This window comes from Triticum urartu, chromosome 5A (assembly GCF_056163025.1).
Source record: "Triticum urartu cultivar PI428250 chromosome 5A, HENAU_Tu73, whole genome shotgun sequence".
Lineage (NCBI taxonomy): Eukaryota > Viridiplantae > Streptophyta > Magnoliopsida > Poales > Poaceae > Triticum > Triticum urartu.
In genome coordinates, this window is record NC_141877.1 from 288,803,139 (window position 1) to 288,830,357 (window position 27,219).

At 47.2% G+C, this 27,219-nt stretch overlaps 4 protein-coding genes across 4 annotated transcripts; 3 read left to right on the plus strand and 1 right to left on the minus strand.

Moving 5' to 3' along the window:
• The first annotated feature begins 8,077 nt into the window (after positions 1–8,077).
• On the plus strand, positions 8,078–11,529 carry LOC125508377 (RING-H2 finger protein ATL67). The gene is given in 3 exon segments (XM_048673074.2): positions 8,078–8,662; positions 10,772–11,169; positions 11,172–11,529. Coding segments are annotated over 3 exon segments (783 nt in total). The 5' UTR covers positions 8,078–8,336; the 3' UTR covers positions 11,231–11,529.
• A 360-nt stretch (positions 11,530–11,889) lies between these two features.
• LOC125508378 (stress-response A/B barrel domain-containing protein At5g22580) lies at positions 11,890–13,141 on the plus strand. Its single transcript, XM_048673075.2, has 2 exons — positions 11,890–12,387; positions 12,655–13,141. Exons 1-2 carry the CDS (start codon positions 12,272–12,274, stop codon positions 12,866–12,868), a joined length of 330 nt encoding a protein of 109 aa, XP_048529032.1. The 5' UTR covers positions 11,890–12,271; the 3' UTR covers positions 12,869–13,141.
• Positions 13,142–14,488: 1,347 nt separating this feature from the next.
• LOC125508379 (stress-response A/B barrel domain-containing protein At5g22580) lies at positions 14,489–15,417 on the plus strand. Its single transcript, XM_048673077.2, has 2 exons — positions 14,489–14,811; positions 15,022–15,417. The coding sequence occupies exons 1-2, from the start codon at positions 14,693–14,695 to the stop codon at positions 15,227–15,229; spliced, it is 327 nt and encodes a 108-aa protein (XP_048529034.1). The 5' UTR covers positions 14,489–14,692; the 3' UTR covers positions 15,230–15,417.
• A 2,616-nt stretch (positions 15,418–18,033) lies between these two features.
• Positions 18,034–19,638, minus strand: LOC125555816 (uncharacterized). The gene has a single exon (XM_048718658.2). The coding sequence runs from the start codon at positions 19,355–19,357 to the stop codon at positions 18,410–18,412; it is 948 nt and encodes a 315-aa protein (XP_048574615.1). The 5' UTR covers positions 19,358–19,638; the 3' UTR covers positions 18,034–18,409.
• Between the last annotated feature and the right edge of the window lie 7,581 nt (positions 19,639–27,219).

The window sequence follows — 27,219 nt, forward strand, 5'->3', positions numbered from 1 at the left end:
TAATCAACAGCAACTAAAATATGTGTATATCCATTAGAGGCAGGAAAAGGTCCCATATAATCAAAGCCCCAAACATCAAATGGTTCAATAACAAGTGAATAGTTCATAGGCATTTCTTGACGTCTACTAATATTACCAATTCTTTGACATTCATCACAAGATAGGACAAACTTACGGGCATCCTTGAAGAGAGTAGGCCAATAAAAACCGGATTGCAATACCTTATGTGCAGTTCTATCTCCCGCGTGGTGTCCTCCATAAGTTTCGGAGTGGCACTTGCGTAGGATCTGTTCCTGTTCATGCTCAGGTACACAACGTCTAATAACACCATCTACTCCTTCTTTATAAAGATGTGGGTCATCCCAAAAGTAATGTCTCAAATCATAGAAGAACTTTTTCTTTTGTTGGTATGTGAAGCTAGGTGGTATAAATTTAGCAACTATATAATTAGCATAATCAGCATACCAAGGGGTACTACGAGAAGTACTTATGACATTTAATTGTTCATCAGGCAAGCTATCATCAATCGGTAGTGGGTCATCAAGAACATTCTCTAACCTAGATAAGTTGTCTGCAACGGGGTTCTCAGCTCCTTTTCTATCAACAATATGCAAATCAAATTCTTGTAGCAAGAGAACCCATCTAATAAGTCTAGGTTTAGCATCTTTCTTCTCCATAAGATATTTAATAGCAGCATGATCAGTGTGGATAGTTACTTTAGAATCAACAATATAAGGTCTGAACTTATCACAAGCAAATACAACTGCTAAAAGTTCTTTTTCAGCAGTAGCATAATTTCTTTGAGCATTATCTAGAGTCTTACTAGCATAATGTATAACATTTAATTTCTTATAAACTCTTTGCCCTAGAACAACACCTACAGCATAATCGCTAGCATCACACATAATTTCAAAGGGTAAATTCCAATCAGGTGGCTGAACAATAGGTGCAGAGACTAATGCTTTCTTAAGTATTTCAAATGCCTCTACACAATCATCATCAAAGACAAATGGTATATCTTTTTGTAATAAATTAGTCAGAGGCCGAGAAATTTTTGAGAAGTCCTTAATGAACCTCCTATAAAATCCGGCGTGACCAAGGAAACTTCTTATACCTTTGATGTCCTTGGGACATGGCATCTTTTCAATAGCATCAACCTTGGCTTTATCAACTTCAATACCTCTTTCATAAACTTTATGCCCCAAGACAATACCCTCATTAACCATAAAGTGGCACTTTTCCCAATTCAAGACAAGATTAGTTTCTTCACATCTCTGCAAAACTCGATCAAGATTGCTCAAGCAATCATCAAAAGAAGATCCATAGACGGAAAAGTCGTCCATGAAAACCTCACAAATCTTTTCACAAAAGTCAGAGAATATAGCCATCATGCATCTTTGAAAGGTAGCAGGTGCATTACATAAACCAAAAGGCATACGTCTATAAGCAAAAGTACCAAAAGGGCATGTAAAAGTAGTCTTTGATTGATCTTTAGCCGACACTGGTATTTGAGAGAAACCAGAATAACCATCTAGAAAGCAGTGATGTGTATGTTTGCATAATCTCTCTAGCATTTGATAAAGGTAAGGGGTAATGATCTTTCTTAGTAGCCTTATTTAATTTGCAGAAATCAATTACCATCCTATAACCTGTAATAATTCTTTGTGGAATCAATTCATCTTTATCATTAGGAACAATAGTAATACCTTCCTTCTTAGGGACACAATGAACAGGACTTACCCACTGACTATTAGCAACGGGATAAATTATACCTGCCTCTAGAAGCTTTAGTATTTTTTTCTTACCACTTCTTTCATTTTAGGATTCATACGTCGTTGAGGATCACGGACTGGTTTGGCATCTGCTTCCAAATTTATTTTATATTGACATAGAGTGGGACTAATGCCCTTAAGATCATCAAGAGTATATCCAATTGCAGCATGGTGCTTCTTCAGAGTTTTCAATAATCTTTCTTCTTCATGCTCTGAAAGGTTAGCACTAATAATAACAGGATATATCTTCTTTTCATCAAGATAAGCATATTTAAGATTATCAGGCAACGGTTTAAGCTCAAACACGGGATCACCCTTAGGTGGAGGGGGATCCCCCAGGATTTCAACAGGCAAATTGTGTTTCAGCATAGGTTCTTGTTTAAAGAATACTTCATCTATTTTCCTTCTTTCATTCATAAACATATCATTCTCATGGTCTAGCAAATATTATTCTAAAGGATCACTAGGAGGTACGGTAATAGAAGCAAGACCAATAATTTCATTCTTACTAGGCTATTATTCTTCACGGTGTTGTTTACTAAATTTAGAGAAATTAAATGCATGAGTCATATCATCCAAGCCAATAGTAACAACATTCTTTTCGCAGTCTATCCTAGCATTAACTGTATTCAAGAAGGGTCTACCAAATATAATGGGACAAAAGCTATCTTGTGGGGAACTAAGAATAAGAAAATCAGCAGGATATTTAGTTTTCCCGCACAAGACTTCAACATCTCTAACAATTCCCATTGGTGAAATAGTATCTCTATTAGAAAGTTTAATTGTGACGTCAATATCTTCTAACTCAGCAGGTGCAATTTCATGCTTGATTTCTTTATACAAGTCATAAGGTATAACACTAGCACTAGCACCCATATCACATAAGCCATGATAACAATGATCTCCTATTTTAACAGAAATAACAGGCACGCCTACCATAGGTCTATGTTTATCTTTAGGACAAGGTTTAGCAATTCTAGCAGTTTCACCGCAGAACTGAATAACATGCCCATCGATATTATCAGACAAGAGCTCTTTAACAATAGCAATATTAGGTTCAACCTTAACTTGCTCAGGAGGTGTATATGTTTTAATATTGCTTTTACGAACCACAATTGAAGCTTTAGCATGATCCTTTATTCTAACAGGAAAAGGTGGTTTCTCAACATAAGAAGTAGGAACAATAAGATCATTATAAGTGATAGTCTTTTCTTCAACTTTAATAGGTGCAGCTACTTTTACTTCTATGGGAGGATGATATTTAAACCACTTCTCCTTAGGGAGATCAACATAATTTGCAAAAGATTCACAGAAAGAAGCTACTATCTCAGAATCAAGTCCATATTTAGTGCTAAACTTACGAAAAATATCGGTATCCATAAAAGATTTAACACAATCAAACTTAGGTGTCATACCTGACTCCTTACCATTGTCGAGGTCCCAATCTTCAGAGTTGCATTCAATTCTATCCAATAAATCCCATTTGAATTCAATAGTCTTCATCATAAAAGAGCCAGCACAAGAAGTATCAAGCATGGTGCGATTGTTATCAGAAAGCCGAGCATAAATTTTTTGAATAATCATTTCTCTTGAGAGCTCATGATTGGGGCATGAATATAACATTGATTTAAGCCTCCCCCAAGCTTTAGCAATGCTTTCTCCTTCGCGAGGCCAAAAATTATATATATAATTGCGATCACGATGAACAAGATGCATCGGGTAATACTTTTGATGAAATTCCAATTTCAATCTTCTATAGTTCCATGATCTCGTATCATCACATAGCCTATACCATACCAATGCGTCTCCCTTCAAAGATAAAGGGAAGACCTTCTTCTTAGCAACATCATCGGGTATCCCTGCAAGCTTAAACAATCCACAAACTTCATCCACATATATTAGGTGTTCATCAGGATGCTTTGTTCCATCTCCTGTAAAAGGATTAGCTAGCAGTTTTTCTATCATACCCGAAGGATACTCATAAGGAATTTCATTTTCAATAGGTTCAGTAGGTTGAGGAGCAACTCTTTTCTCTACTGGTCGGGGTGAAGATACCCTGAATAAGCCCCTCAGAAGATTACTTTCCATAGTAACAAGTGACAGTAAATTTCAGCACACTATATAAATTTTTCCTTACCAAATTCCACCTACCAAAGGTGCTTCACTCCCCGGCAACGGCGCCAGAAAAGAGTCTTGATGACCCACGAGTATAGGGGATCTATCGTAGTCCTTTCGATAAGTAAGAGTGTCGAACCCAACGAGGAGCAGAAGGAAATGATAAACGGTTTTCAGCAAGGTATTCTCTGCAAATACTGAAATAAGGGGTAACAGATAGTTTTGTGATAAGATAATTTGTAACGAGCAACAAGTAACAAAAGTAAATAAAGTGCGGCAAGGTGGCCCAATCCTTTTTGTAGCAAAGGACAAGCCTGGACAAACTCTTATATAAGGAAAAGCGCTCCCGAGGACACATGGGAATATCGTCAAGCTAGTTTTCATCACGTTCATATGATTCGCATTCGGTACTTTGATAATTTGACATGTGGGTGGACCGGTGCTTGGGTGCTGTTCTTACTTGAACAAGCATCCCACTTATGATTAACCTCTATTGCAAGCATCCGCAACTACAACAAAAGTATTAAGGTAAACCTAACCATAGCATGAAACATATGGATCCAAATCAGCCCCTTACGAAGCAATGCATAAACTAGGGTTTAAGCTTCTGTCACTCTAGCAACCCATCATCTACTTATTACTTCCCAATGCCTTCCTCTAGGCCCAAATAATGGTGAAGTGTTATGTAGTCGACGTTCACATAACACCACTAGAGGCTAGACAACATACATCTCATCAAAATATCGAACGAATACCAAATTCACATGACTACTAATAGCAAGACTTCTCCCTTGTCCTCAGGAACAAACGTAACTACTCACAAAGCATAAACATGTTCATAATCAGAGGGGTATTAATGTGCATATAGGATCTAAACATATGATCTTCCACCAATTAAACCAACTAGCATCAACTACAAGGAGTAATTAACACTACTAGCAACCTACTAGCACCAATCCCGGACTTGGAGACAAGAATTGGATACAAGAGATGAACTAGGGTTTGGAGATGAGATGGTGTTGATGAAGATGTTGATGGATATTTCCCTCTCCCGATGAGAGGAGCGTTGGTGATGACGATGGCGATGATTTTCCCCTCCAGGAGGGAAGTTTCCCCGGCAGAACAGTTCTGCCGGAGCTCTAGATTGGATCCGCCAAGGTTCCGCCACGTGGCGGCGGAGTTTCGTCCCGAAAGGTTGCTTCTTATTTTTTTCTCGACGAAAGACTTCATATAGGAGAAGATGGTCATCGGAGAGCCACTAGGGGGCCCACGAGGTAGGGGGGCACGCCCTAGGGGGGGGGGCACCCCCCACCCTTGTGGGAAGGGTGTGGGCCCCCTGGTCTTCATCTTTGGCGAGGATTTTTCATTATTTATTATAAAGTATTCTGTGGAGTTTCAGGACTTTTGGAGTTGTGAAAAATAGGTCTCTAATATTTGCTCCTTTTCCAGTCCAGAATTCCAGCTGCCGGCATTCTCTCTCCTTATGTAAACCTTGTAAAATAAGAGAGAATAGCCATAAGTATTGTGACATAATGTGAAATAACAGCCCATAATGCAATAAATATCGATATAAAAGCATGATGCAAAATGGACGTATCAATGCCCTAGAGGCAATAATAAAGTTATTATTTATTTCCTTATTTCATGATAAATGTTTATTATTCATGCTAGAATTGTATTAACCGGAAACTTAGTACATGTGTGAATACATAGACAAACAAACTGTCACTAGTATGCCTCTACTTGACTAGCTCGTTGAATCAAAGATGGTTAAGTTTCCTAGCCATAGACATGAGTTGTCATTTGATTAACGAGATCACATCATTAGAGAATGATGTGATTGACTTGACCCATTCCGTTAGCTTAGCACTTGATCGTTTTAGTTTACTGCTATTGCTTTCTTCATGACTTATACATGTTCCTATGACTATGAGATTATGCAACTCCCGATTACCGGAGGAACACTTTGTGTGCTACCAAATTTCACAACGTAATTGGCTGATTATAAAGGTGCTCTACAGATGTCTCCGATGGTACTTGTTGAGTTGGCATAGATCGAGATTAGGATTTGTCACTCCGATTGTCGGAGAGGTATCTCTGGGCCCTCTCGATAATGCACATCACTATAAGCCTTGCAAGCAATGTGACTAATGAGTTAGTTGCGGTATTGATGCATTACAGAACGAGTAAAGAGACTTGCCGGTAACGAGATTGAGCTAGGTATTGGGATATCGACGATCGAATTTCAGGCAAGTAACATACCGATGACAAAGGGAACAACGTATATTGTTATGCGGTTTGACTGACAAAGATCTTCGTAGAATATGTAGGAACCAATATGAGCATCCATGTTTCGCTATTGGTTATTGACCGGAGACATGTCTCGGTCATGTCTACATAGTTCTCGAACCCGTAAGGTCCGCACGCTTAAAGTTCTGTGACGATCGGTATTATGAGTTTTTGTGTTTTGATGTACCGAAGGTAGTTCGGAGTCCCGGATATGATCACGGACATGACGAGGAGTCTCGAAATGGTCGAGACATAAAGATCGATATATTGGATGACTATGTTCGGATACCGGAAAGGTTCCGGAAAGTTTCAGACATTTATCGGAGTACCGGGGGGTTACCGGTACCCCCCGGGAAGTATATTGGGCCTAATGGGCCTTAGTGGGAGAAGAGGAGGGGCGGCCAAGGGCAACCGCGCCCCCTCCCCCTCTAGTCCGAATTGGACAAGGAGGGGGAGGGGGGCGGCGCCCCCCTTTCCTTCTCTCTTCTCTCCCTTCATTCTCATCTCCTACTTCAACTAGGAAAACAGGGCGCGCGCCCTCCTCTTTGGCCGCCCGCCTCCCCCTAGCTCCTTTATATACAGGGGCATGGGGCACCTCAGAGACACAACAATTGATCTGTTGATCTCTTAGCCGTGTGCGGTGCTCCCCTCCACCATAATCCACCTCGGTTATATCGTAGCGGTGCTTAGGTGAAGCCCTGCGACGGTAGCTTCATCAACATCGTCACCACGCCGTCGTGCTGACGAAACTCTTCCCCGAGCTCTACTGGATCGTGAGTCCGCGGGACGTCACCGAGCTGAACGTGTGCTGAACGCGAAGGTGTCGTACGTTCGGTACTGAGGATCGGTCGATCGTGAAGACATACGACTACATCAACCGAGTTGTCATAACGCTTCCGCTTAACGGTCTACGAGGGTACGTGGACGACACATTCCCCTCTCGTTGCTATGCATCACCATGATCTTGCGTGCGCGTAGATTTTTTTTTAAAATTACTACGTTCCCCAGCACGGTCTTCACGCCTGCCACGCCCATCGTGGTCGCCATCTCTGTCGCGGTAGTCGTGGTCTCGACGTCGCTCACGCGCCACCTGGCGGTCATGGGTGCGGGCCTCACCGTCCACGACGCTGTAGCGCTAGCTGAAAAGGGGGGGGGGGTGCGAGCGAGGGCGTCGAGGGATGCGGCTATTCGAGTTTGGGAGGTAATCCTCGATCAGGTCCAGGTGGACCAGGACGTGCCGACATAGCCCTTGGCGACCGACGGCGAGGACAGGGCGGTGCCCGCCGACGGCTGGTTGTAGGTGAAGGTGATGGTCTGCACCTTGAGAATTTTGCTAGGGTCCGCCAACCAAGCCCACATATTGAGCGTGGCGGCATCTTCGCATTGCACGGAGGCGATGTCGAAGAAGTGCACAAAGGTGTTCGGCCCGAGCACCTGCGCCGCGACAGCATCATTCCAATCATTGAGCGGGACGTTTTCGAGGCAAATGTCAACCTAGAAAAAGAATATAATTAGGGTCAAAATGAAGAATGCCCTCAATCGGGGATGTAGCTCAGATGATAGAGCGCTCGCTTAGCATGCGAGCGGCACGGGGATCGATACCCCGCATCTCCAAAAAAAAAGGTTTTGCTTTTGTGTGAAAAATCCTTGTCAACTTTCGGCCGCTGACTCGCTGCTTGGCCAGGCTTTGGTTTCGTGGCTTGAAACCTCACGCCTCATCACCTATCTCGCCTCGCGTGATCAAGTCGACACGGTATCTTTCCCTTTTGCGCCGCTCCGCCCATCCGTCCTATTCGTGTCTATCTATCTGCCGCTGGCGCCGTAGTGTCACGGCCCCGCCCGCTGCATCCACACACACAGCCTTTCTTCCCCCTCCTTGAAGGCCACCGATCGGGATCCGCCTCCGCCCCCACCACCGCATCGCATCCCCCTCCCATTCCCGTTCCCGGGTGAATGGATAAAAACCCACGCGACACGCAACGACTTCCTGAATGCCCAACCCAACGGCGTGAGTGCGCAGCATACGCAGATCCCATTTATTAACACAACTCACACCACCCAGACAGAGAGCGAGAGACAGGCAGACAGGGGAGAGCAGAGCAGCGGCAGCGCCCACACTCGCACCCGCACTCCCACCCGCCGCCCGGCGCCGGCCGCGCCATGGCGTCGGGGGTGTCCACGAGCATGGTGCTCACGCTGCTCGGCTTCTGCGTCAGCGTCCTCTTCATAGTCTTCGTCTGCTCCAGGCTCGTCTGCGCGCTCGTGCGCCGCCGCCGCCGCCGCTCCCGCGCCTCGCCGCTCCCGCCGGGCTTCCCGCCCCTCGCCGCCAACTACTTCTTCGCCGTCCAGGTCGACCGCCTGGGAGCCCAGGCCGCGGCTGGGCCCGGCGCCGGGGGGCTCGACCTGGCCGCCGTCGACTCCTTCCCCACCCGCGCCTTCGCAGCTGCCGCATCCTCCGACTCCGACTCCTCAGACGCGGCCCCGCAGTAAGTGCTCCTCCTCGATCTGCCTTTGCTCCAACCATCGCCGATTCCAATCCGTCCCCGTGCCGTGCCGTGCGCTTCCTTGCGTTGCCTGCCGCCTAAACTTGGAATCTACTCCACTGTGCAGCGCCATTTAGTCAGTACCTCCCTCGTATTCATCGGAATTGCAGTTCGGTCGCGCTGGTTTTAGTTGATCCTCTTAGTTAGGCCACTGATTTGGGGCAACCAACGCTGCAATTAGGAGCTTCTAGCTGTGAGTGCGCACTCAGTGAGTGGCAAAAGAGGGATCTCACTATCATTATTGTAAGGTGAAGATTAGTGATTCTTTTGGATACTAGTGCTGTGAGCACCGAATCCCCCACATACATGTGAAATGCTTTTTGGTTAGAGTTCTAATATTAGTACGGAGGTGGGACTGGGATATGCCATGGTTCAGTTCCAGCTTCCTGAATAATGTAAGCCGGTAACACATTATTAGCTAATATGAATTCTAGTTTTATTCATACGAAAATTCATGCTTTTGGTGTTTGTTAACGACTTTACCATAGACTATACTATATGGATAAAGAATTGTTGAGCTTTGCTCGGCGTTAGTTGGTACAAGCATACTGCCTAAAGGGGTAATTATCCTAGGTATAAACTACCCACCATTGTCCTCAGTAATCTTTGGCAAGTATTTGCATTCTTCTGACCACTTCTCAGCATGAGTATTTGATCATGCCAGTCTACATAGCCATAGAGAAATACTTACTACTGAAAAATCTTCAAGCAGCAATGCCACATGGGGAGATGGATCCTCTCTTGTAGTAATGAAGCTGTCCTTGAGAGTGTTTTTAGATTCTTTTAGTACCATAGGTAATGTCCTTGAGCATGTTGGTGCCTAAGATAAATTATGTGACCTTTTTAGTACAAGAGTCCTGATTATGGTGTTTAACGGGGATTGACTATTGAACCATGAGGTCCCTGAGATTTCATTTTCATTGGACAGATAAGACCACTCGATTAATAACATATAATTGGAATACAAATATCTTTGAGCTGCCCCTGAATAAAATCGTACTGAGGAATAATGAGGCATCGCAATTAAGTATATTGAGTACTCACATGTGCTTAATTAGAGGGAGGCTAGGACTGGCTTGGTGGTCTGATGTCCGATCTAATCCTTCGCTGTTAGTTGAACAGGTCTTTCGCTGGATGCACATCATTTACTACTCCCTCCGTCCCACAATATAAGATGTTACTACAACCAGTATATGAGTACAATTGTTGTAATAGCATCTTATAGGGTGTGTCTAGGGCACATCTAGATGTGCTCTAGTTATTGCACATCTAAGTGAGTGAATCAAGCATAAAGAGAAAAGAAAAAAGAAAAAGGGAAATATCCACACGAATCTCGACGTAAGATCAATGACATAGGACTTACATGTGCAATACTTATGGCACATCTAGATGTGCTTTAGCAAAACTGCATCTTATATTATGGGATGAAGAAGTAATCTTTACTTGCACCAATTGTGTGATTCACTTTTGTGTTTAGTATCTAGTAACAAACACTACGTTCCATCCAGTTTGCCAGCTAGCCTTTGGCAGCACAGTTTAACCGTAGTAATCTAAGCTCAGTATTCCAATGCATGGGCAATGAACACTTCAGTTTCTAAAAACCGCAGTTTTTCTCGGTTTGGTTTAGAAAAAAAGAGGAAGAGACCTCTTTTTCTAGCCCTACCAAAAGAAAAACATGGTAGTGGAGATACCACGGTTTACAAATCTGTTGTATTTGTTGATACCAAACACATTGACGTATTTAGAACCAAGGTTTCTAAGAAAACACATTATTCCCCTAAAACTCCAAAAAATAAACATAGCAACCGAAATTGCTTGCCTATTTTTATATACGCATCACTAATTGACCATTTTCAGATTTGTCCTTCAAACTTCATTGCTTTGCTGGGCTAGTATCTTTTTATTTATATAAAGGCTCACTAATTGACAGTGTGTGCATCTGTTAGTCTGTTCTATTCTGTATTTCCATTCTCTTGTGCTAGGTTTTTTTTAGCAATTCTTCCTGATTACACCAAAATCTAGACTCTGAACTGTTTGTGTCTTTGCTCGCAGGTGTGTTGTCTGTCTTGCAGAATACGAGGACAAAGATGTGCTCCGCACTCTTCCTTACTGTGGCCACAATTTCCATATGGTGTGCATAGATGCTTGGCTAAAGCAGCATTCAACGTGCCCAGTCTGTAGAATTTCACTGTCTGACTATCCCGATAGCAAGCAAATCCCGCCTCCCTTACCAAGTGCAGTGGTGATACCTATACCTATACCTATACCTCCTTATTCCCCTGAAGCATCAATATCGGATCCGTGCCATTACCTGTTTGTCGGCACGGGGCATTCGCCAAGGGCATCAGAGGTTCTTCAAAACGAACGCGACCAGGCGAATCGGACAGTACTCGGCCCATCCTTGGATGGGCCAGACAACTTGACGCTGTCTGAGGTTACCTCTCCCGGCGAAATAACAACCAAACAGTAAAACAGCACATGGAGAGTCCTCGTGTACTCAGCAGGTCGTGATCTCCCCAGCTAAGCTCCGGCAAGTAGCTGCTTGGAGTTTCTTTTGTGAACAACCTGTAAACTTGGAAACATCTGCCCATGTGGACGGACGGATGTCTGTTATAGGTTAGATTCTCGCGGGTCCGATGTAAATATGAGAAATCTTTTGGGTTTCTTGTCGAAAAGCCACATTTGCTCGATAATTTGACTGAAAACAGTCCATTGTATCCATCTATGGTAGGCCACTGAGAATTGTTGTTGTAGGAGCATCATCATCAGTGCATGTACCAATTCAAAACAGCTACAAACATATTGATTGAGATGACTGTTTTAATGCAGATGAGCTGAACAAACAGGATGGGTAGGGCATCTTGATTTGTTGGTTGAGACGACTGTTTTAATGCAGATCATGAACTGATGATCTAACAAACATTTTGAAGATGTCGCGCTCATGCATCCATAAGAGAATTCTTCATGAACAGCATCATTATTAGCTGGTGTCCTGTTTGCATCCGCTTGGAAGTAGCAGCGTGCTGCTGCTTCAGTGTATGGTTTCTCCAACTCACCATGGTTAAGTGACTTAACCCAATTGCCATTGGCTGGTTTGAGGTTAACTGACCTACACTGCAGGGAACTGGAACCAGTACAGTGCTGCATAATTCTGATCCAGAATTCGGGATCACAACATCTAACACCACAATGATGATGATGATGATGCTTGTTCTGAAAGCAGACCCCTGTGGGCCCCACACACCGGTGTTGGTCCGGTGGGGACCACTCATGGCTCGTGGTAGATCTAACAGTGTGCTCCAGACCAACAGCATAGCAGGGACATGACATTGTCTACAACTACAAGTGTACTGCCAAGAAGAAGAAAAAATAAATAAGCCTATTTACAGAGGGTGATTCCTGTCGGTGGTGGTGGCCCTCACCGGAGTAGAGCTCCCATCCCGTCCATAAAACGGCCAGCGCCGTGGCGTGATGATACGCATCCGCTGCAAAGTGCAAAGCCGCCAGAGGAGAAAGCTTTAGCTTAGCTTTGCACTTGTGACTTGTTGAGCCATGGAGTTCAAGCACCTGTGCCTGGTAAGGTTCAAGGAGGGCGTGGTGGTGGAGGACATCATTGAGGAGCTCACCAAGCTCGCCGCGGAGCTCGACACCGTCAAATTCTTCGGGTGGTATGCATTTGCATCTCATTTGTTCCGAAAAGGGATTCCAACCTCACTGCACATTGCACTTCAACCTGTCCGCTACATCTTTTCTTTTTTTCAAGAACCCTAAAATCTTGCACCGATGACCAAAACCATCTCTAAGTCTAATTCGGCGACACCAGATCAAGATTAGGCATCGCCACTCATAAGTGCTTCTATCCATCTAGAGTTTATCTGACAAGACAAGAGATAGGAGTATATCATTGATTGAGTGTTGCTTGTGTTGGGTTGCAGGGGAAAGGACGTGCTGAACCAGGAGGCGCTGACGCAGGGCTTCACCCACGTCTTCTCCATGAGCTTCGCCAGCGCCGAGGACCTGGCGGCGTACATGGGCCACGAGAAGCACTCTGCATTCGCCGCCACCTTCATGGCCGTGCTCGACAAGGTGGTTGTCCTGGACTTCCCCTTCGTCGTCGCCAAGCCAGCGCCATCGCCTGAGGCCGCCTGAATGATACACCCCCACCACCCCCTGTAGCAGTATCTGTCTGTTACTACTGAGCAAGTATAAGCATCTACCATCGCCAGCCACTGTAAGGTGCCTACCATTTCAGCTGTGATGTACCTAAAGCCTCCTATTTTTGCTTGCTTGTCCTGCTGCTACGGCGTTCACCGGCCTTCTGGCCTGTAAAGCCACTGTAAGGTGTAACTCTATTCCGTGCATTCCGTCGCTCAAAAGTTGCTTGGTTATCGCCCTTGAATAAACATCGCTGGTTTTGCTTTACTTTTCGGTCTTCATGATGAATTGATGGATATCTGATCTGTAATGGCTCACTCGTGCTGACCACTATTGCGTAAACACTTAAAACTCTGGCAATGTCTTTTCGCGAATGCGCAAAGCTTCGGTATCATTCATTGATAGGTAGAAAGAAATACAAGATCGGGTATTGCACTTAGGGACGGACACGACAACACTGCGTTAAGTGCAACACCTGAGCGGCGAGAAAAATGGGGCACTGTTGTGTAGCCTGTTGGCTCTGGCACGAGCCCAGAGTTGCGCCTCATGCCGGATGGTCTCGGTGAGGTAGCCTGTCGTAAGATGTGACTATGTAAGTTTCATTAATGAAACACAAGGCATTGATAAACAGTAAGATGTCAGAATTTTCATGTGAAGGCATTTACATTGGGCGTTCAATTGATGCCCCTGGGGTGGTTGAGCTGTGCTATCTTTCTTGCCTTCTCCTTCATTATTTACCAGGAATGAGGGTCGGCCCGATGCACACAACCATCTCATCTTGTATTCTTGTTAATAGTCAAAAACGTCAGGAGTTACTGCAGACTTTGTCAAATGGTAATACCGTCGAATCGAAAGAAGGCTGAAAGTGATCAAGGGTCGATGAAATGCTAGTTTTCCCTTGGGGAAAAGATTGACGATGAAACGGGGTTTACTTTCAAAAAATGAAAACATGTGTAGCAGATAACTGAAACGATGAAAACTGCACCCCACAGTCCACAGGTTTGTATGTGCTTAGGCCAACTCTAGTAAAATTGGTGACCTGTAGAGACTAGGAGAGAGATGTTGCTCGGACTGAAAGATTGAAGGTGTCTCACTGATGCATCAGCACGACGAGAATTGATTAGCATCAACATCACCGCATGGCACACGTGGTGCAATCTCCATCAACATTAGGTGCCATCTTGTTTCCATGTACCTGGATTCAGTGTCTATTCTTCGTCAAGTTACCTTGGTCTTGGTGAGTGAGCGACCTAACTGGTCTGATGAGATGAACTGGTCAAGCATCATCTAGATTGGTGGGAAACACGCATAACGCTAAGCAGCTCTGATCCAAGATTCAAGATCACAAAGATCAAACTCCGGAATGTTGACATCTCATTCTCCTCTCCTCTGCTCTGCTATGAAAGCAGGCATGCAGATCCCGGTGGGGCCTGCGCGCTGATGCCGATGTCGCTCGGATCGGGTGCAATCATGGTTCAGGCTTGAGAGGCTCATGCAGCCATGCTAGCTAGATCTAACAGTGTGCTGTGCTGTGCTCAATGCAGCAGTAGCATGGTCGGCCTTCACCTCCTGTGCCGAAATGATTAAGTCGAGTCTGGTGGCAAGAGAAAGGAAGAAAAATGCCTCACAAGCTTTAGACTGAGTGAGTGATTCCTGTGGGCGGTGGTGGCCCTCACCGTCACCGTGCGCAAATCTGGGCAGAGCTCCCGGCTTTAAAACGGCGTGATCATAGCAGCCTCTGCCACTGCAAGCAAAGCCACCGCCCACCGGCCGGAGGGAAGGGAGAAAAGAGAAAGCTAGCTCCTTTGTCTTTGGGCCATGGCGGAGTTCAAGCACCTTTGCATGGCCAAGTTCAAGGAAGGCGTCGTGGTGGAGGACATCATCCAGGAGCTCACCAAGCTCGCCGCGGAGCTCGACACCGTCAAATACTTTGGGTGGTACGCGTAAATACTTTAATGTAGTATGTATCTAGAATCTAATGCTACATTTCTTCTGAAGAACTTTGTGCTATAAACCAGTGAGCAAAAGTTCTTTCTGGAGGCCAGCATACAGTAAAAGATCAAGATTGCGTGCATCATACTTCATTCATCGATATAGTGATTTCTTCAACTTGGTTTTAGTAGCACTTGACACCATGCATATTGCAGGGGCAAGGACGTGCTGAACCAGGAGGCGCTCACGCAGGGCTTCACCCACGTCTTCGTCATGACCTTCGCCAGCGCCGAGGACCTGGCGGCGTGCATGGGCCACGAGAAGCACACTGCCTTCGCAGCCACCTTCATGGCGGCGCTCGACAAGGTCGTCGTCATGGACTTCCCCTTAGTCTTCGTTAAGCCGGCGCCGCCGCTTGCCTGATCCGCCTCCACTATCTCTACCAACAACTATCACCAAGCATGGGAGTACCTGAGCCTCCTTTCTCTGCTTGTCCTGCTGCTTCAGTGTTTAGCTGGTGCAGCTGCCTGTAAGACTGTAACGCCGCGTGTTCCCCTGAAAAGTTGTTTGGTGATCCACCCTTGAATAAACTTGTGCGATTTTCGTTTGTTTTTCTTGGCATTTCGGTCTTCATGACGATTGATGGATCTCTACTATACTGGTAGCACAGTGGTGAACACTGGGCAGTGGGATGCGCGTGAGTACATTCATGTGAAGCCATTTACATTGGCAGTTAACTTGCTGTCCTTGAGAAGCGGTGCTATCTTTCTCGGTTTTCCTTTTGGGGGATGCTGGGGAGCTATCTTTCTACTTAGCCTTCAGAGGAGGCAACTGCAGAGCTTACCAAGGGCGCACTGAAACTTCCTGACGGTGTTAATAATGCCTAAAAAGTCGCACCAGCAACAGCATTTAGAAACGTAAGGAGTGCTGAATTCTGACGGTCAGTGTATCCGTCTGTGTTAGATATGGATGCCGGCCACGAGTAAACGGGTGATATGTCATACAAGGAGGAACCCTTGGAAATATACGCAACCGGTGGTAAGATAGAGATAATGATCCTCCAACAAATTGAGACTCAAGACTTAGAGGTGACGAGGAGAAACCCGGGCAAACGAGGTCGTTACTTTCAGCTTCCCGCAAGTCACCCGTCAGCATCATATCATACCTGCAGATATCATCCACGTAGAGGCAGAGCGGAGGCTTGACAAGACTTGCAAGCGTAAACCTTGCGGTGGCTCTCCCCATCTGTCTACTTTGTTAGACGTACAGCAATGGAGAAATGGAGCGATAGCCCCGCCACTTTAACGCATACGTCCAGGTCACAAATGGTTGAGAAGAGCATACTACTATCACGCAGCTATACAAGGTGTCCAATGTTACCCAAAAGCAAAGCAACGAAATCTACTCCGCAGCAACAACGAAAGGAAAATCTCTTGAGGGACTCGTGCAACATGGCAACAGAATGCTGCAGTTGTGGCAAGCGTACGAGGACGGCACGTAAGGCGTGCCAGCGTGATTGCTTGGCGAGCAGAGTGAAGTGTGGTGTAGAGCCGATGATGGCGACGAGCACCTCACACGCGGGGTGCTGTGTGCCTTGTGCTCGCAACTTCGCACCGAATGGGAAAAGGGGCAACAAACATTCAAGACACAACAAACATCAGCAACCAAAGAATGCATGACACAGATAATTCTCTCGTGAGAAGAAGAAAGAAAAGCAAGCGAGGATCTCACGAGTGTGTGTGTGAGTGAGGGGAGGGAAACAGTCACTACTACCTCCTATCCTGGGGCAGCAGCTGGGACCAATGTGAAATCAACACACTCCACTCTAGATTATACTACTACTGTACTATGTCCAAGACCATGTGCAATTGTCCAGCACCAGCTATACAGTAGAGTCACAGACCAAAAGGAAATTCCCATGACAAATTACTAATGTGGACAACTATATATGGGTCCAATGTGCCGTACAAATTACTCTACATGACAAGAGAGTGAGAACACCATGACGCAAGACATGTTGATAGACCCTGTGAGAGCACCAAATAAGAAAAAGGGACTAATTATTTCTGAATAAAATCTACAATCGAACCCCTCATTTTTCCACCAAAGTTCATGCGGACAACCCGACAGGCTAGGACTAAAAAACGTCACCCAATCGGAACCCCAAGCTCAGCCCAAACGCTAGGCCGACACCCCTCATATTCAGCTTATATGTGGGGCGAATATGGGACACCCGGACACAACATCTGCTGACCATCAGTCCAACAGGTTCCTCCATCGATGGTCACTCCGGCTTGTCGTCTGAGGAACCAAATCCGGCTATTTAAGACGAACGACAAGGGTAAACCTATCCGCCCCTCTCCCGTCCGCGCCACCGCTTCCCTCGTCCGCTTCCACTCTAGCTCCACCCTCGCAGTAGTTGGAGGCGAAGCAAGCTACCGCATTCAGGCGCTCATCGCCAATCCCATCCTCGTGGCTGAAAACCAAGCCATGTTGGAGTCGCTCCTGTTCGAGCGGGTGTTGGTGGCGAACCGCCGCCGTATCCACCTCGCCGACGTGAGGCATGAGCGGCTATTCATGAACGAGGACGATGAGGAGGAGGCCCCAGAGCTCCGCCCTGCAGCCAATGATCACGAGGCCAGCGGCTTCGGCAAGGGTGTCATCTACAACTCCGACGACGACAAAGTAGAAGTAGGGAACTTTTCTTTCAAATGTAGCTCGTTTTATCTATGCATGATGAATTCAACGTTGCATTGCATGGATGAGTATGGAAATAGGGGTTTGCAAACGAGGGGTGTGGTTGTAGTGGCGGACAAATGAGAATAGGGGTTTGCAAACGAGGGGTGTGGTTGTAGTGGCGGACAAATGAGAGGCCATCAGACACGTCCGCGGACATACAGTGCAGTGCAGGTAGTCAAATTTGTTGTAGATGCTCTGATGGATCTCAGATTGTGGGAACACGCCCCCCGGAAAAAAAAAGATTGTGGGAACCCCAGAGCTGAATTGCAGAATTTATGCAGACAGACACAAATCACCCGTATAAAACAGCGCCAGAATCACGACTGCTGTTGCTGCTGGTACTTTCGTTCGTATGTAGATAAATGTAAGACCACAAATGTAAGACAAGAATTTTAGGACGGAAGGAACATATTGCAAGGCAACCAATGATGAGTATTGAGCTACGAGCACCCACCTTGATCACACAGAAGAGAAGAGCAGAATCAAGATTCTGAAATGTTGTATAATTATTTGTCAACTGTACGAGCACACACCACTAAAAATGGTTGGGATAAAAAGAGGGAAAACAAACAAAGGGGATGAATCCTGCACTGCACACTCGCAGTAAATCTCTCTCTCTCTCTCTCTGAGTATACCACCTAAAATGATCCATGAATTATGTTTCACTTTCATCCCAAGCTTGCTTATTGTCCCTCTAAAAACATGCTATATATGTCTAGAGCTGTAAATTAACACCAACCAAACACAGCATTCGTCTTGGTTTTGCTAAATTCGATCAACTACCTTTTCCCAAATGGGCAGGTAGAGGTAGCGCAGCCATAGCCAGAGTGAGGAGCAAGCGGAAGCGGAACCTCGTCATGGAGATCATGGCGGGGCCTTGAAGGCCTGCACGACGAGCGAGAACCCCGGCGCCGCCCCCTCCTCCTCCAGCCACAGCCGGCTCTCCAGCGCGGTCCTCGCCCGGAGCATCACCACCGCGCAGCCCGGCGGGTCCCGGAACCACCACCCGTGGAGGTCCCACATGACGTCCACCGGCGCGCCGTCCACGAACACCGTCTGGTTGCCCCTGAAGTTCCACCGCAGCCGCTGCGCCTGCACCGCCCGCTTCCCGTCGACGCTGACCCACAGCTCCTCCCCTCCCCCGGAGCTGGTGGCGCACCCGACGCTCACCTCGTGCTCCGGCCCGCCCTCCGCGAACCGCACCCTCGCGGTGTGCATTGCCGCCGGGTCGGCGACCACGACGCGCTCCCTGCGCGACACCGGCAGGCACCGCGCCTTGGAGATCTGGCCCTCGAACTTGGTCTTGACGAACTCCGCGGCCAGGTCGCCCACCGCGAGCACGACCTCTGCGCCGGCCACGGCGACGACGAAGTAGCCGTAGAGCGGCTCCGGCGACGCCCCGGGGTCGTACCGCGCCGCCGTGAGGTCCCAGAAGAGGGCGAGCATGGGGGCCTCCGCATCATCCGCATCGCCGCCGCCGCCGTCCGCCAGAGTGAAGGAGCGGGTGCCCCTGCGCCTGCGAAGGAGAACGGAAGGCGCAGCGGCGGATGGAGCAAACGACAGTGTGGGGCCCACCGGGGAGTGGGCCCAGGTGAGGCGAAACAGCAGCGGTGCAGAGGAGGCGCCAGAGTTGAGGGGCGTGGCGCGGTAGGACGCCGTGACGGCGAGGGTGGAGGCGGCGCCGGAGCCGGAGCCGCCGGAGGTGAGGGTGGAGGAGGGGCTGGCGCAGGCGACGCGGACGGCGCCGTCGCCGATGCAGGAGGCGAAGTCGCGCATGGAGGACGGCAGCAGCAGGCTGGACGCGCTCACCATCTCCTCCTCCTCCTCCTCCTCCTCGGGGAAGGAGATCTGCGCTGCGGCGTGCGGGTGCCGCGCCAGGAAGCGAGGGAGGAGTAGGAGGAGGCGGGGAGGGGGAGGGGGAGGGAGTTATGAGTGAGAAGGTGGTGGGGGTGGGGCTAACACAACGGGGACGGGGAGATCGGGCTCCAACTCAACTCATAATGGCAACCCGGCGGCGAGGGTGGCACGCGCAGCAGCGAACCGGTAACTGCCGGAGCGGAGGTGGCGACGAGCCGGAGGAGGAGGAACCTTCCGCTTTAAGTCTGCCCGCCTGCGGATCCCGCCGTCCGATCGGGAACGGGAGGACACGAGCCGTCCGATCCTACCAGTATTTGTCTGGGCCTGTATGTATATTTATTAGAGGTTTATTACTATTATTATTATTATTATGCCAAGATTTGTAGAAAATGTGTGAAAGTTCATTCTACTTAAACAAAAACGTATGCCGTTTGAACGACAAGTAATATGAATAAGGGGGAGTAACATTCATGTGTTTCAAAACACAATTGATGGTTGTAATTTCTTTAGATAAAAAATAGACATGCATTTGTTCCGTCTCTTGGAACAAAAATCTTTATTATAATTTTTTTTAAAAAGGAGGATGTACCTTCGGCCTCTGCATTTGGACGATGCATGCAGCCATCTTTATTATCTATATTATACTATTTAAAAAAATATAAGGGTATCTTCAACACGGACCCGTAAAATTGCTCCGGCATCTGTCCGCGGACAGGGGGTGGGGGAGTCTGCGCACACTGATGCTGAAGGCCGCCATCTAACGCTGTGCGCATACATTTCAACAACTATTGGGACTAACCGGACGAAATTTGTGCAAACACGACAAATTTCATATAAACCAAACGAAATTCGTGCAAACACGGCGGATTTCATATAAACCGGACGACATTCATGCAAACACGGTGGATTTTCATTACATTTCGAACATATAGAACAAAAAACCCTATCCTACCAAAGACTTATCCTACGTCGGCGGCCGAACCCTTGTCGTTTCCTTCCTACGACCGCGTCCCCAATCCGCTATCTCCATGAGCACTGGTGAAGACCGATGAAGTGAAGGGGCGGTCTCCGACGAAGAACAGTAGAACATGGCAGACGGACCAGCCCACATGGGACACAAGGCTCGATCGCCTCCCAATCCCCTATGCCTCAGCCATAGGCTCTATTATGTATGCCATGCTGTGTACCAGACCTGATGTGAACCTTGCTATAAGTTTGGTACGGAGGTACCAAACTGATTCCGGTATGGAACACTGGACAACGGTCAAGAATATCCCGAAGTACCTGAAAAGGACTAAGGATATGTCTCTCGTTTATGTTGGTGACGAAGAGCTCGTCGTAAAGGGTTACGTCGATGCTAGTTTCAACACAGATCTAGATGACTCCAAGTCACAAACCAGATATGTGTACATTTTGAATGGTGGGGCAGTCAGCTGGTGCAGTTGCAAGCAAAGCGTCGTGGCGGGATCTACATGTGAAGCGGAGTACATAACTGCCTCGAAGGTAGCACAGGAAGCAGTCTGGATGAAGGAGTTCATCACCGACCTAGGAGTCATTCCCAATGTGTCGGGCCCGATAACTCTCTTCTGTGACAACACTGGAGCTATTGCCCTTACCAAGGAGCCCGGGTTTAACAAGAAGACCAGGCATATCAAGCGTCCCTTCAACTCCATTCGTGAATATATTCAAGATGGAGACATAGATATTTGTAAAGTGCATATGGATCGGAATGCCGCAGATCCGTTGACTAAACCTCTTCCACGAGCAAAACATGATCAACACCAGAACTCCATGGGTGTTTGATTCATCACAATGTAACTAGACTATTGACTCTAGTGCAAGTGGGAGACTATTGGAAATATGCCCTAGAGGCAATAATAAAATGGTCATTATTATATTTCCTTGTTCATGATAATTGTCTATTGTTCATGCTATAATTGTATTAACCGAAAACTATAATACATATGTGAATACATAGATCACAACATGTCCCTAGTGAGCCTCTAGTTGGCTAGCTCATTGATCAATAGATGGTTGTGGTTTCCTAACCATGGACATTGGATGTCGTTGATAACGGGATCACGTCATTAGGAGAATGATGTGATGGACAAGACCCAATCCTAAGCATAGCACAAGATCGTGTAGTTCGTTTGCTAGAGCTTTTCTAATGTCAAGTATCGTTTCCTTAGACCGTGAGATTGTGCAACTCCCGGATACCGTAGGAGTGCTTTGGGTGTATCAAACGTCACAACGTAACTGGGTGACTATAAAGGTGCACTACATATATCTCCGAAAGTGTCTGTTGGGTTGGCACGAATCGAGACTGGGATTTGTCACTCCGTATGACGGAGAGGTGTCTCTGGTCCCACTCGGTAATGGATCATCATAACGAGCTCAATGTGACTAAGGAGTTGGTCACGGGATCATGCGTTATGGAATGAGTAAAGAGACTTGCTGGTAACGAGATTGAACGAGGTATGGGGATACCGACGATCGAATCTCGGGCAAGTAACATACCGATGGACGAAGGGAATTGTATACGGGATTGATTGAATCCCTGACATCGTGGTTCATCCGATGAGATCATCATGAAACATGTGGGAACCAACATGGGTATCCAGATCTCGCTGTTGGTTATTGGTCGGAGAGATGTCTCGGTCATGTCTACATGGTTCCCGAACCCGTAGGGTCTACACACTTAAGGTTCGGTGATGCTAGAGTTGTTATGGGAAATTGTATAGGGTTACCAAAGGTTGTTCGGAGTCCCGGATGAGATCCCGGACATCACGAGGAGTTCTGGAATGGTCCGGAGGTGAAGATTTATATATGGGAAGTCCAGTTTCAGTCACCGGAATAGTTTCGGGGGTTGTCGGTATTGTACCGGGACCACCAAAAGGTGTTCGAGGGTCCACCGGGTGGGGCCACCTGCCCCGGGGGACTTAATGGGCTGAATATGGGAGGGAACCAGCCCCTGGTGGGCTGGTGCGCTGTAACACCCCGGATGTAACTTTCTCAATTTGTACTCCAACTCTTGTCGTTTCCGGCGTTAAGTTATTTTATTTTCTCGGGTTTGGGTTTTTGTCTCCGTGTGTTGTTGTCATTGTCATGCTTCTCATATCATGTCATCATGTGCATTACATTTGCATACGTGTCCGTCTCATGCATTCGAGCATTTTCCCCGTTGTCCGTTTTGCATTCCGGCGCTTTGTTCTCCTTCGGTGGTCATTTCTACCTTTCTTTCGTGTGTGGGGATTAAAAATTTCCGGATTGGACCGAGACTTGCCAAGCGGCCTTGGTTTACTACCGATAGACCACCTGTCAAGTTTCGTATCATTTGGACTTCGTTTGATACTCCAACGGTTAACCGAGGGACCGAAAAGGCCTCGTGTGCGTTGCAGCCCAACACCCCTCCAATTTGGCCCAAAACCCACCTAAGCCCTCTCCATCATCTAGAGCGTTCGATCACGATCGCGTGGCCGAAAACCGTACCTCATTTGGACTCTCCTAGCTCCTCCTATGCCTATATAAAGACCCCCCTTTCCAAATCTCGGATCCCCTCCCCGAAACCCTAGTCGTCTTCCACCTCTCGCCACCGGACACGTCCGATTCGGACAGGACGTGTCCGACCTGTCCCGCCGCCGCCACGTGGCTCACGCCCATTCGCCCGCGCTCCGGCCCGCAGGGCCCAGGCGGGGCCCTCCCCGGCCCGACGCCACGCGCCGCCTCCTCCGAGCAGCCGCCGCCCCGCGCCGCCCAGCTCGTCGCCGCCGCCTCCACGCCGCTCGCCGCCGCCCGCCGCCCGGCCGCTCCCCGCCGTGCTCCACCGCCGCCGCACCGCCTCCCGCGGCCACCACCGCCGCCCGGGCCCGCGCCCCTCCGTCCCGCGCCCGGCCGCGCCTCCCCGGGCCCGCGCCTCGTCGCCGGCGCCCCTCTCCGGCGAGTTCTCCCCCCTCCGGCCATCTCCCTCCTCCGGCGAGCTCGATCCGGTCGGCCTCGGTTTGCGTGCCACCGAAACCCAAGATCCGGAGGTGTTTTTTTTCTCTAAGTCCCGAAATTCCAGATCCAAGTGCTCTTGTTCATAGCCTCGTAACTTTGCATCCGTAGCTTCGATTCATGCATATAGCATATCAAAATGTTCATCTCAGAGAGTACATCATTTCATTCCATTGCATCATTTTCATTTGAGTTCATCTTGATTCCCGAAATGCTGTTAGAAGAGGGCTACTTGAGATAATTGTCGGATCTGCTACTCCGTTTAGCTTTTTGTCATTTTTGCCATAATTAATGTGTGCATGATATGCCCTGATGTTCTACATATGTTTTATTTAGGGTTTTGTCATCTTTCCAGAGGTGCAACCCATGTATTTTTGTGATGTGTGTGGTGACTAGCACAAGCTTGCAAAGTGGTGCACTTGGTAATTCTGTTTTCAGGGATTTAGCAATTCTACTAAGTCCTTGAGCTGTTTATCTCATATGGCCATATGTTCATGTTGTTTCCTAGTGATTCGTGCCTCTTTTGAGGATGATCAGTAAGAATGTTTTGTTAATATTGTAGTGCTCTATCCATCCATGTCTTTGTTTGCGATTATGGAGCACCCTAGCTTGAGTCAATCGAGCTCTACTTTTGCTACTTTGTGAATCTGGGCAGATTGTCAACTTGTCTGCAATTTTGCTGATGATGTTGTAGTTGATCCGTGCATTCTATGCTATTGTTCTTGCCATGTCTAGCTTGCATTTTGTGTGTTCTTAATGGGTGTATGCTTAGTTTGTCATGACTTGCCCTGTGGTGAGTGCATCGAGCTCGTAAACATGCCTACTTGAGTCATGTTTCAGCATGTGCCAGTTTTTACCAAGTCTGTGATCTGATTATGTTTTTGCTATGTTTACATGCTTGCAATTGTATTTTCTAATCCCTTTTGGCTCAAGGTCATTAAGGGACTTTTGTTAAGCTCTTTGAATAGCTCCATGCCATGCTTTACTTTGCCATGTTCAGGTCCTGTAGCATGTAATTTTGTTGCTCCGAAGAGGGCTACCTGATCTGAAATTCCAGACAAGTGTTAATTTCACTAAGTCTGAGATCTGTTTGTCATATGCATTTTTGCCATGCTTGTTTGAACCTGTTAATGGATGAATTGGCCGTAGCTCAGTGCTAGACTTTTGTTAATCATATTGTATGCATCCCTGCCATGTATTTTGTTGTCATGTTTGGATGCTGTAGCATGTTCATCTCATTGCATTTAGATGGCTACTTGCTGTAAATCGCAGACCGGTGTCATATTTGAATTGCTTGCCATTTCCAAACCGTAACTCCGATTCAGCGTTCTTTATATCGTTTTCAAGCGATTTCATCTCATCTTTCCAGTGGCACACTTGGATTTCCAAGTTGAGGCCAGGTTCTTGCATTTCCTGTCATATCTTGCATATGCATCCCGCATCACATCCCGCATAGCATATCATCATTGCATCATATTGTTTGATCCTTGCACGTGGTTGATTGTGTCTTTGTTGCTTGTTTGTCTTGTTTGGGTAGAGCCGGGAGATGGGTTCGATAACGAGGAGCCCGTTGAGTTTGCTTTCGAGGATCCAGTCAACTCTGACAACTGTGCAGGCAAGATGATCATACCCTCGAAATCACTACTATCTTTGCTATGCTAGTTTGCTCGATCTTTTGCTTTGCCAATGCTATGATGCCTACCAGTTGCTTTCAAGCCTCCCAAACCTCTAACACACCATGTCCTAGCAAACTGTTGATTGGCTATGTTACCGCTTTGCTCAACCCCTCTTATAGCGTTGCTAGTTGCAGGTGAAGATTGGAGGCCGTTCCTTGTTGGAACATTTATTTACTTGTTGGGATATCATCATATTTCCATGTTATCTTAATGCATCTATATACTTGGTAAAGGGTGGAAGGCTCGGCCTCTCGCCTACTGTTTTGTTCCACTCTTTCCGCCCTAGTTTCCGTCATATCAGTGTTATGTTCCCGGATTTTGCGTTCCTTACGCGGTTGGGTTATAATGGGAACCCCTTGATAGTTCGCCTTGATTAAAGCTTTTCTAGCAATCCCAACCTTGGTTTTACCATTCGCCACCTAGCCTCTTTTTCCCTTGGGTTTCCGGAGCCCGAGGGTCATCTTATTTAAACCCCCCCGGGCCAGTGCTCCTGTGAGTGTTGGTCCGAACTGAGCTGCCTGCGGGGCCACCTCGGGGAAACTTGAGGGTTGGTTTTACTCGTGGCTAGTCTCATCTGAGTGTGCCTTGAGAACGAGATATGTGCAGCTCCTATCGGGATTTGTCGGCACATTCGGGCGGTGTTGCTGGTCTTGTTTTAACCTGTCGAAGTGTCTTGAAGAACCGAGATACCGAGTCTGATCGGAACGTCTTGGGAGGAGGTCTATTCCTTCGTTGACCGTGAGAGCTTGTCATGGGCTAAGTTGGGACTCCCCTGCAGGGATTTGAACTTTCGAAAGCCGTGCCCGCGGTTATGGGTAGATGGGAATTTGTTAATGTCCGGTTGTAGATAACTTGAACCTTAACTTAATTAAAATGAATCAACTGAGTGTGTTACCGTGATGGCCTCTTCTCGGCGGAGTCCGGGAAGTGGACACGGTGTTGGAGTAATGTTTGCGCAGGTTGTTTCTCTAGTTTCTCGCTCGCGCTTTGCCTCCTCTTCTCGCTCTCTTTTGCGAATAAGTTAGCCACCATACTTGCTAGTCGCTTGCTGCAGCTCCACTTATATTTACCCTGCTTTACCTATAAGCTTAAATAGTCTTGATCGCGAGGGTGCGAGATTGCTGAGTCCCTGTGGCTCACAGATTACTATTACACCAGATGCAGGGCCTGATGATTCCGCTCCAGGAGACGCGCTTGAGCTCAAGTGGGAGTTCGACGAAGACTCTCAACGTTACTATGTTTCCTTTCCTGATGATCAGTAGTGGTGCCCAGTTGGGGGTGATCGGGACCGTGTTGCATGTTGGGTTCTCTTTTATTTTGGCGCCGTAGTCGGGCCATGAGTGTTTGGATGATGTAATGTTATTTATGTACTTGATTGACGTGGCGAGTGTAAGCCAACTATGTTATCTCCCCTTTTATTATCATATTACATGGGATGTTGTGAAGATTGCCTAACTTGCGACATATGCCTTCAATGCGATTATGTCTCTAAGTCGTGCCTCGACACGTGGGAGCTATAGTCGCATCGAGGGTGTTACAAGTTGGTAATCAGAGCCATCACCGACCTTAGGAGCCCCATTGCTTGATCGTTTTTAGCGGCCGAGTTGTGTCTAGAAAAATGTTTTGAGTCATTTAGGAATTATATATCGGAGAGTTTAGGAATTCTTTTTACTTCCCAGTCTCCTCATCGCTCTGGTAAGGCATCCTGACGTAGAGTTTTGACTCTTCTCTTCTCAAATTTCACTAATTTTTTTAGGATCACGCGGGTATCTTGGAATCGTTCCGATGACTTTATGATGAGAACATTGTCTTGGTGCCTCCTGTCAGGGGTTTAGTGGAAGTGTCCCGGGGATTTGAGCTCTGAGGTGTTGTCGTCATAATTTTATCGTTGCAGTTCTGGAATACCTGAGTTTAGTACGCCGACATCGAAAATCTCTTTTATGCAGTTCGTTGGTGAGATAACCTCGACGCCACCCAGTACTGGGGCGGGAGTTCGGGAGTATTGCCATAACTTGTATAACAGATGCTTTTCGAAGGTTGAGATAGATGGTTTCCGAAGGTTTCTTGGTTATGTGTTGAAGGATGGATACATCTGGATGTAGGATTTGCTAGTTTGGGTGAGATATTATGCTTCCCCTGTATCCCCAA

Bases quoted from the DNA above. Each gene is read 5' to 3' on its own strand.
- LOC125508379 (XM_048673077.2), top strand. From the start codon at position 14,693: ATGGCGGAGTTCAAGCACCTTTGCATGGCCAAGTTCAAGGAAGGCGTC. The intron at 14,812-15,021 runs GTACGCGTAAAT...TGCATATTGCAG, and splicing joins ACCGTCAAATACTTTGGGTG to GGGCAAGGACGTGCTGAACC.
- LOC125555816 (XM_048718658.2), bottom strand. From the start codon at position 19,357: ATGGTGAGCGCGTCCAGCCTGCTGCTGCCGTCCTCCATGCGCGACTTC.
- LOC125508378 (XM_048673075.2), top strand. From the start codon at position 12,272: ATGGAGTTCAAGCACCTGTGCCTGGTAAGGTTCAAGGAGGGCGTGGTG. The intron at 12,388-12,654 runs GTATGCATTTGC...GTTGGGTTGCAG, and splicing joins ACCGTCAAATTCTTCGGGTG to GGGAAAGGACGTGCTGAACC.